At 39.1% G+C, this 10,006-nt stretch overlaps 1 protein-coding gene across 2 annotated transcripts; it reads right to left on the bottom strand.

Moving 5' to 3' along the window:
- Nucleotides 1–1,860: 1,860 nt before the first annotated feature.
- LOC106064350 (thioredoxin domain-containing protein 12-like) lies at nucleotides 1,861–6,016 on the bottom strand. Of its 2 annotated transcripts, none has more exons than XM_013222878.2 (7): nucleotides 5,782–6,016; nucleotides 4,841–4,898; nucleotides 4,618–4,670; nucleotides 4,452–4,525; nucleotides 4,272–4,341; nucleotides 3,791–3,874; nucleotides 1,861–1,965 (listed from the first exon to the last, which is right to left on the bottom strand). In XM_013222878.2, the coding sequence occupies exons 1-7, from the start codon at nucleotides 5,852–5,854 to the stop codon at nucleotides 1,904–1,906; spliced, it is 474 nt and encodes a 157-aa protein (XP_013078332.1). In that variant the 5' UTR covers nucleotides 5,855–6,016; the 3' UTR covers nucleotides 1,861–1,903. The 2 variants fall into 2 exon arrangements, with proteins under 2 accessions (XP_013078332.1, XP_013078333.1); XM_013222879.2 differs by lacking the exon at nucleotides 3,791–3,874 and adding an exon at nucleotides 3,664–3,744 and having other exon boundaries at nucleotides 5,782–6,012.
- Between the last annotated feature and the right edge of the window lie 3,990 nt (nucleotides 6,017–10,006).

Here is a 10,006-nt window from a genome sequence, read left to right as displayed (position 1 = left end):
AAGTGGCAAGAAAATACCAGATACTGAAGTCCTACGCAGAGCTGGCTTGCAAAGCATCCACACAATCCTGATGCAGTCCCAGTTGCGATGGGCAGGCCACATCTACAGAATAGAAGACTCTCGCATCCCTACAACTCCTGTATGGCTAATTAACGGAAGGGAAGCACTCGCAAGGTGGACAAAGAAAACACTTCAGTGACACCCTCAAAGCTTCTGTGAAAGCCTTCAGCAAGACCCTGCCACCTGGGAGACGGAAGCCCATGATAGAGCATCATGGCGTCGCTTGTGAAAACTGGCGCACAAATTACAAAGAACAACAGACAATAGAACAGCGCTGGAAGAAGTATAAGTCCCAGAAAAAAAAGCAAGGCCAATGGCACTAGAGTTGAGTTGGTATAACCTGCCCAGTGTGCAGCAGAACATTCTTGGCTCACACATAGGTCTTACCAACCAAAGGAGGCAAAAAAACAAAAAACAACCGGTGCAAATCTCGCAGCCACCTGGATGACATAAGTGGTCATCATCGAACCACGATGGACGGAACTATATAGAGAGAATTTTAAATTGTTTTTAATATCGGTGTCGGCCTTTGTTCACACATCGTTTACCTGATTACATTAAATACAGTATCCGTAAGGGGGCGCTGGGCATATGTTCTAGCTTATTACTATTACTTCCATACAAGAATAAGTAAAAGAATTGTAAGTGTTGAATATGTATCAAAATCACAAAATGTGTCAACAATATCACGCTTACTCATAGTTTATAACAGATCGGTACTATTTGAACTAGCACCCAGCTCTAATGGGCACCTGGAGTCAGTTGGGGAAAGTCAAGACGGTTGGTCGTTGTGCTGACCACATGACTCGTTAACAGTGGGCCACAGAAACAGATGACCTTTACATCATCTTCCCTATAGATCACAAGATCTGAAATAGCAACCTTACTTTCTTTACATACTATGTACTTATATTATACGTATTAGGCATCTAATATTCTATGTTTAAAAAGAAAATCATAGAAAGAAGAGCGAAAAGGCCTAACAGAAAAACACGTTTTTGTTCATGTAGATACGTTGTTTTTTTTAATGCCTCCTCAATTGTTTTTTTTTTAAATAAATTAGATTTGTGAATAAAAAGTTATTGATCCAATAATATCTATGGGCGAGAGACATGTGTTTTTCTTTCTTATATCAAGAAAGTCAAGGCAGTGAAAGAGACTAAGCTCCATACTAAAGCTGCAGTCCTAGCCTCTAAACTGTAAAGTCTCTTGTTAATGACGAAGTGTGAAGTATTTGTGAGTCAGACACATGCAATGATGTTTTACGTTCGTATTTAGAAGTGGATGAAGCTCGTGTCTCACGACTATGGCCATGGTATGTAACATAACATTGTTTACTTGTTGAAGTCCCCAATTCCCTTATATAAATTACTAAGCTTTTAATCATTTAAAAAGGACAATGTTCTGTTAAGTATCTAATGTTTGGAGCAGTTGTATGGACTTTGTGTTAACAACACTTAACTTGCAAACTTTCACCACTCTCCCAACATACCTTCCTATATTTTAAATAACACCCTTCCTCTCGGGTTTGATGGAAGAGAGTTTGTTAAGGGCAGTAGACTTAATATTCTCAAGTTTAATAATCAGGTGGACACAAAGTGGGAGAGGCAGCTGATGCGTCAGATTTGTATGACTTTCTAAAAAGCAACACAACGCATTACGAACCTTATTTCATTTTCTATTACATTATCTCCCTTAACCATTTTTTGCCTGCCTAACACTCATTATCTCCCTTAACCATTTTTTGCAAGCCAAACACTATCTCAACCGATTCGAGAACAATTAAGACTGTAGATCTACCTTAATTTTTGGTGCCAGATTTAGAAGAGGCGGGCTTTGTTCCCTATGATGTAGTACTCCGACGTGCCCCAGTTTGAGTCAACACTGACTTCATGCTCTCAATGACTGAAAACAAATGTCAGATAATGCTTTCAAAAAATCAAACTGAAGTCACTTGACGTAAAAAAAAAAAAATTAAAGACAGTTGAATACATATTTGCTTAGAAAACGCTAAAGTTTCATAATGTTTATGTTAAGGTCTCTCAAGTCATTAAGTCTTAAGTCATTAGACTCTATTTGAGTGCGGGTCTAAGAGGCTCAAATCGTCTCTTGCAAAAGCCGTGGACAGAAACCCAGCTAAACCTAAATGCTGTCTTTAAGTTTGTTGTTGTATTAAAGAAGCCAAAACAGAATTTTCAAAACACGATTGAAGAATTTAAACGCGTGATTCTCTGACCTATTGCTCGTCTAGCTGTTTATTTCAATTTGTTATATATTTATAGCAGCTGCTTGTCAAGAGTTTAGCCTTACTATAAGTCTCTCCAAGACCGAAATCCTGGCACAAGACGTTGCAGAAATACCTATAATACAAATTGGGAACCACACCCTTTCAGTGGTGCAGGAATTTACCTACTTGGGTTCAACAATTGTCAGTAACCTAGACTTAGACATCGAGCTGACAAAAAGGATAGGAAAAGCTACCACAGCATTGGCAAAACTCTCCAAGCGCGTCTGGGAAAATGGTAAATTGACCACAGCGACCAAAATCCTAGTCTACAACGCCTGTGTTGTGAGCACTCTCCTTTATGGCAGAGAAAGCTGGTCAACATACATGTACCAAGAGCACAGATTGAATAGTTTCCACTTGCGCTGCCTGAGACGCATAATGGGCATCTCTTGGAGGGACCATGTCTCCAATCAGGAAGTTTTGAGACTGGCCAATATGAACAGCATGTATGCTCTCCTGACACAAAGGAGATTACGCTGGCTCGGACATGTCACCCGCATGCCAGATGGTAGAATCCCGAAAGATATCTTATATGCTGAGCTTGTGGAAGGAGTCAGACCCAAGGGCCGCCCAAGACTAACATATAGAGATGTCTGCAAGCGAGACATGAGAGCCTCAGGCATCAGTGAAAGTATGTGGGAAAACATAGCCAGAGACCGGAGTGCATGGAGACAGACTGTGCGTGCTGGGACAACCCTTGCTGAGAACAAAAGAATTGAAGCGGCTTTAATCAAGAGGGAAAAAAAGAAAGCTGCCCTGTCTGCTAGCCCTAAATCAGAGGCATACAAATGTACGAATTGTGGCAAAGTCTGCCGTTCTAGAATTGGCTTGATTAGCCACACCAGATTCTGCCCCGTCTCAAGATTAAGCCAAAACCAGTGACTCACTTGGGCGCATCCATTGCCTTTCGAGACAAAAGGAGCCATATATATATATTTATAATAATCAGCTATGTGGCCCTGCTTGACTTTAAACTTATTTCATTACTAGAAATTTCATGACAGCCCACATTTGTCTGAGTCTTATGTATACCATGAATAATGTATAATTTTTTTTTGTTTTTTTTTTGGTAATTTAAATAAATGACACTCTGTATGAAAAGACAGTGTCCAAATAGATTCGTATTTCATGTATTTTTTATTTATTATTTTAATTTTTTTTTAAGGATTTAAGTAGTTTTGTTTTATTGTTCCCTATAGCCTACTATGAAGTCTGCATCTATCTCGTGCGAATGGGGTTTTACAAACATGTCTTTACAATAGAAACGTTTTGAGTGCCCTACAAACAAAATGAATGAAAGAAACAAGGGAACCTACTTGCGTCGGTTTCATAATAGTAATATTTAAAGCCCTCACTCCCCTTGTTCATCACATGCTTCATCACATTGCCTTCTCGGTCTGAAACCAATAATTAAAACCTTTAGTCACGTCAATAGTTACTTACTTGAGTTCGTCTCGGCATAGTAATATCTGTACTGTTTGTTACCCTTCTGGTTAAACACATGAGTCAGGACTTTACCCTCTGGATCTACAAAGGAAACACGCACTCACTTATCCGCTGTACAAGTATTATTACTGGTTAGATTTCCAAACTCCCACTGCCAACCCAATACTACAGACAAAGAACTCCCGATTTCAAAGGATAGAATAGAAATTAAACTGTCTCAGCGTGCGAAGTTCGCCGAGCGAACTGGCTATGTGTAAATGTATAAGCAGATAAAATACAAATGAGTATAATTAATGTGTAGTCCTGTATGAAAGTAATGAGACAACCTTCGCACATTCCTGATGATCATTGTAAAACATTTCATTAGATATTTAAGAGCTATTGTTCATTAAATTACAATTAGAAATTTCATTTTAAAAATGTGACAATCTTGAATCTATGTTAATTTAAATTAATCAGAAAAAGAACAAATACTTACCAAGAAATATGATCCTGGGGATGTACGCGCCATCAGGACTTAGCTCTGAGTTCTTAGGCAAGTCCTCCTCCTGTAACACACAGAGATAACAAGTTAACATTATTGAATAGACGTTGTTTTAAATACCAGCAGACTAGAGGGTCATAGTGCCTAACGGAAACTGTCTACTAAACGACTCACCTCAACACTGATCATTACAAAGTCATTGCTCATCTGTTCAATCTCTCGGCTGTTGGCAAATCTGGGCCTCAGAGCTGGAACAATAGAGATGGAACACCTTTTACTGACCTATATAATTCAAGTGATAACACAAACTTTTAGTTATGTATAAACTAGAAGAACGTACCTTTGCAGGCGCGGCACCAAGGTTTGTGGAATACGATCATTGCTGGTTTACCTCTGTTGAATATAAACAAAGGGCTTAGGGCTTAATATTTCAGAACATAACCGTAGATTTAAAAGAAAACATATGTTTAGAAAACAGAGGCCTAGATATAGAACAAGAGTTTACATCTAAATGGAATGCCCATATCGATGTTAAAAGATACAAAAACAGCAACAAAACTTACTGTTCTTTAACTATTTTCTGTCCCTCTTTCAGTGACACCCACTTGATTCTTCCCCATGCTGAAAAATAAAACAACAACAAAGAATTCTTTCTATGCTGAAATGGTTAACTATGGCGGTAAGACAAAGGCAATGTTTATCAACCTCAACAGGTTTGTAGATGTAGATCTAAGACTACTTGTCAAGTCCACGAAGAGAGCTTGGCTAGGCAAAAGGGAAACGAAAGAACTAGACAGTTCCTCTTTCAGACCTTGCAATCTTTAAGGCATCTGTTTTTGTGGCCCACGGTTAACGAAGGTGTCGTGGTCAGCACAACGACCAACCTCCTGTACTTTTCAGAGGCGCCCAAAGTCCCGAAATTAAAATTCAAAGTCTTCACCCAGTCTTCTATGTTTGAAACAGTGATTGACATAGTGATAGAATTCTTTACTTAGTCTCAGCCTAGATCTATATGTCTTATACTAAATATAGACTTTGTCAACATTTATGTCATGGACTGATGGAGAGCCCTTTGGATGGGATAAGTAGATCTAGGTGTAAGATTAGATCTAGATAGTCTACATATCGAGAATTTAATAGATCTAGAATTTAATAATAATTCATTAGATCTGCTCTTATTAAATAAGTCTTATAGACCTAGATTAGATTCTAGATCAATGATGAATGATGGCTATGTAGAGATCTAGATTTTTTTTTTGAGTCTAGAATTAGTTATTAGATTCTAGATTAGTGACTGACTAGTCTAATTTTTAGCATGGCAATACTTTGAATTATGAATAGGGCCTACAAATTTGCCAGGAAAGCTTCTTCTACTGCTTCAGATTTTTTAAAAATAAACAAGTGACATCGACACGGTGTCATTGTGTTAAATTAAATGATCTATTGCTGGCTTTTCTAAACTAAGAATTCTAAGAGTACTAAGACTTAGTCTAAGTCTACTTACTTTTCGCCTGCTCCACAGCGGCAGATAGGCTCCCAAAAAAAGCAGAAGCGGCAAGTGAGAATATTGGCGCCATGTCTGCTGTGGTGAATATTGCGTTAGAATTTCTTCTTGGGTTGAATTCTAACTTAAAATAGTTTGTTCTTTAAAGGTCTAATGGAGCTGCATTGCTTTGTTGTAATCTGGTCTCTACTGACTGACGTAATTTGGTTGGCTAGCAACACGTTTGCCCCCCAAATATTGCGTCAGAAAAATGTGTGCACAACTTTGAATCCGATTCGTTTAGAGAGTATCGAAATGAAAGGCAATTAGCGATAAAAAGAGGCAATTTGGGAGTGAAATATACTGCGCATTAAAAGATGATTGAAAGTCTGCCACATCAATTTATCGGATTCCTGATGTAAACAATTTTGTTGTTGTGTTGGTTTGGAGCTATTGCTACCCCCAACAATTCTCTTGATATCTTCAGTGAAGTCCAGTAGGGAATCGGCGCCTACTTGGGCGCCATTATCCCGTTGGTCGTTAGAAAGGCTTTATCCAACAACCAGGCCTGGACAAGGGATTCCGAGTCCTGTCTGAGGAACCCAGCGGTAGACAGCCATATTGGTTGAATGGGCTAAAACCGGGCCGTGTCGCGTACAAAGCGCACCGTCCCCGTTCCTGGACCCCACTCGCTACAAGTGGCCTAGAACAGCGCTGACTGCGGGGAGTTTGTCTCATTATTCCTATATTGTAACCGTCACTGTTCCGTGCAGGGACCGCCACTCCAGCCACGGATCTCTTATGACGGCCCCCTTTGTGGAACGGCGTGGCGGACTTTTTGGACTGGCGTGCGGGCTACTTGTTCCATCCCTACCCCGAGTGAGATAAAAAAAAAAAAAAAAAAGCTCACCCAGGGGGTCCCGCAAGGGCCTGGTTCGCTACTCGTACTTAGCCTATCTAGTTCCACTACTAGACGTTTCCACCGGAGGCGCCACGCTGAGGCGACGGGTAGCTGGAATCCTCCGGTCTCTTGATATCAGATTTAGCTGCTTGTATCCTTCCATTGTCATGAAACATTTCTAAAGCACTTTGGTTCCAAGTACTTTCATACCAGTAAATTACTAAGACTAAGTCTGCTTTATTGATCCTTACTGAAATTTGTTGTGATTACAAGGACTCTTTTCTCATATAAAGACAACACAACAGAAAAATACACATAAATACAACAGACACAACATAAAGAATTCATTCAGCGACTACACACAGGTATCTTGTTGCATTTCATGTTCCCTGATCAATGAGTGGCGGTGATAGAGTCTGACCGAGTGAGGTACGAACGAGTTTTTGTACCGCTCCGTTCTTGTTTTGATTGACAGCAGTCGCCCACTTCGCCCTGACGTACTATAAGAGAAGTCAATTCAAAATTTAGGGATGAGGATACAGGCGTCATCCCCCTTTCAACCTTTAACTTGAGACCCCTCCAGGGCCTGCCTTAAATAATTGGAGACACTAAGCGATGTGAATTTGGTGGCCCCAAACGAAATAGAATATTGAAAAATAATCAGCAAAAAAATAAATAACGCAATTTATTTAAAACCTAGTGACTCCAGCAATTAGATTGGGCACAAGTCTCGCTATTTCTTCTCTCAAAAAATGTTTTGAGTCCCGTGCGAGGCCCCCCCCCCCTCCATTGGAGGCCTTAGTTTGCCTATGTCTAAGGCCGCCCTGATCCCTCTACGCATTTGAAAAAAAAAGGTTTGCTAGCAAAATGTGCATTATATATAGGCCTAAATGTTTGATCTTGTCAAATTTAATTGTACAACGCTAACTAATTTCACCAGTATCGATATGAGAAGCTTTATCATGCGCTCCTCTTGCCAGCATTATTAGGAGGGGGGGGGCGCTTCACATGTTGAGAAAAATATAAGTGTTGCGTTATAGTTATAGTGTTACACAGTTCCGTTGTAGAAGCAAGGGTAGAGGAGTCAGTTCTTACCACTTTCCGCCCTATGCACTTTTTAGAATACCTCTATTCAAGGCGTAACTTCATGGAAAAGAAAAACTTCTGGGTGGAAACTTCTAGATGGAACCTGAGCACGAATCTCGAAAACGGCTTTAACGATTTCCCTAAAAAATTTGACATTTGCTGTATATCGTTGGGAAAAGAATAATTGGCTCGTTGGCCACACTGGGAAATCTCTAGTTTGACCGTTATAATTTTTCAAAGGAACAAAAGAAATAAATTTAAATTTGGCTAGAGAACGAGAAAATATCTTGAACGACTATGCGTCCTCGGGTCCGCATGTTTATTCAAGAGTTTAATAAATTAATTTTCAGGAACATTTTGTGCATCGTCTAGATTTAAACGACTATCACTAGAATATTATAACGTCTAGCTTAACAAGTTTTTTTCTCGAGTGGGAGGGGGAGGGAATGGGGTGGGGGGGGGTAAAAAAATAAATGTAACATTCATTAGTTATCAAGAGCAAAACAATCGCTCTTTAAGTTGTGTAAAAGAGGTTTTGTCTTTTTAAAAGGAGTATTTTTTAAACATGTTTTTCTTGTCTTTTAAACTAAGAGAGGATGCGCTCTATTTTGTAAACATTTTTCGACTTTGCTGAACCGTGAATCCATAGGACATAAATAAATAGAGACTGGCCGATTAAAGAGTTATATGAAACAAAAATTTGTGACTTGCAATTTTGTGTACTTTATTATACAGCATTTATGAGCAGTATAAAAGTTAAGTATTCATATCTATTTCAGCCATAACCTATATAAGTATTACAATAAGAATGAAGATCATGCAAATTTTCATAATTCGGAAATCCGAATACAATAGATATACATGTTTTCAAGTTACATGAAGTTACTTCCTTCGGCCAGTCTTTATTTATTTATGTCTATGCGTGAATCTCCTAGGACGTTCATTCACCACTTCGCTTAGTGCAGAACTAGATTTCTCTATTGGTGACAATGTTCTCGGTTTGAAATTTATAGGATCCTTCTCAGGCGTCATTGTTGAGCCACGTTTTAGTCTATCGACCTTTAAGGATGTTTTCCAAGTTTCGTAAGCATAGGTGGCAGTTGGATCTTGGTCTCCAGGCTAATTGACTTGGTTACCCACATCTTTCCATATCCGGCACGCAACATCGTGATATGCATCTCCATTGCCTGTGATAACACTGTTTAATAATTAATGAACGTCTCACTATGTTCAAGCTCTGGACGGCTTATGTTGACAGTGCCACCTGTTGATTTGTAGACCATACGTAAAACTTTGGTTTTATAGATATTTATTCCGGAGGCCGATTTTTAAGCACGTCACTGTGGTGGCACACATCCGTCATTTCTTGTATACATTAAATTGTAGCCCCGAGTAGTGCTATGTCGTCTGCAAAGTTCAGGTCTGTCTGTACGTTCACCGAAGCCAAAGTGATTCATGGCTTTTTTTCATGACCAAGTCTATGGCTAACAGGAAAGGGAATGAGAATCATGGGATACACTTTTGTATTACTCCCGTCTCGATGTTGAAGAACTCAGTTGACACGTGATTTTTTATTCGTTATTATATAATTAATTTCTGCTTTAGAGAGAGCAAAGCAGTGGCGTAGCTAGCCATGTGCGGGTGGTGCGGCCACACAGGACATCAAGTAATGAGGGGCATCAAGCAAAGGACAAACTTTGTCAGTAAAAAAAAAAATTGTATAACACACGAAGAAACAAAAACACATGCATTTATTTCACAGCTTTGTTTTTCTCCTATATGCCTTATCACATTAAATGTAAGCTGTAGATTATCTTGAATCAAATTAATTACATTTGTTTAAAGCTCTGAAAGCAACGCACTTTTACACTTTCTTCAGAGATACATGGTACAGTATTACTTTAGTGTTTAATGCTCTGTATTTATAAGAGGAACAAAGTTGTGTTGGTACATTTCGTACTAAATTTTTCAGTACACTTTTTTTGTTTCCCCTGCTTACTCTTCTCAACAAGATCAAGTACTACGTTGACATTGAAATCCAACAATAGATTTAATGAGTGATGGAGGTTAAATACGAACATTGTAGAGTATGAGACCAGTAGAGCTCACATTCAGTCATCACTTGCTGGAAGGGAATTTGTAGTTTGTAGGGAAGAGTATTGACAGCAAGGCGTAAGATTTAATTAAAGAATAGGGGACGAGTAAAGAGATTATCCAAAGAGTTTCTTGGACATCATCCGTCTTCTCTCAAAGCAAAAT

Source organism: Biomphalaria glabrata, chromosome 5 (assembly GCF_947242115.1).
Source record: "Biomphalaria glabrata chromosome 5, xgBioGlab47.1, whole genome shotgun sequence".
NCBI lineage: Eukaryota > Metazoa > Mollusca > Gastropoda > Planorbidae > Biomphalaria > Biomphalaria glabrata.
This window is presented reverse-complemented; position numbering and strand designations above follow the sequence as displayed.

What these genes read in the sequence shown, in the direction of transcription:
- LOC106064350 (XM_013222878.2), bottom strand. Translation starts at nt 5,854, where the DNA reads ATGGCGCCAATATTCTCACTTGCCGCTTCTGCTTTTTTTGGGAGCCTA. An exon ending in CAGAAAATAGTTAAAGAACA is followed by an intron (nt 4,671 to 4,840) that starts GTAAGTTTTGTT and finishes TATATTCAACAG; the next exon opens with AGGTAAACCAGCAATGATCG. An exon ending in CTATGCCGAGACGAACTCAA is followed by an intron (nt 1,966 to 3,790) that starts GTAAGTAACTAT and finishes ATTTGTTTTCAG; the next exon opens with TCATTGAGAGCATGAAGTCA.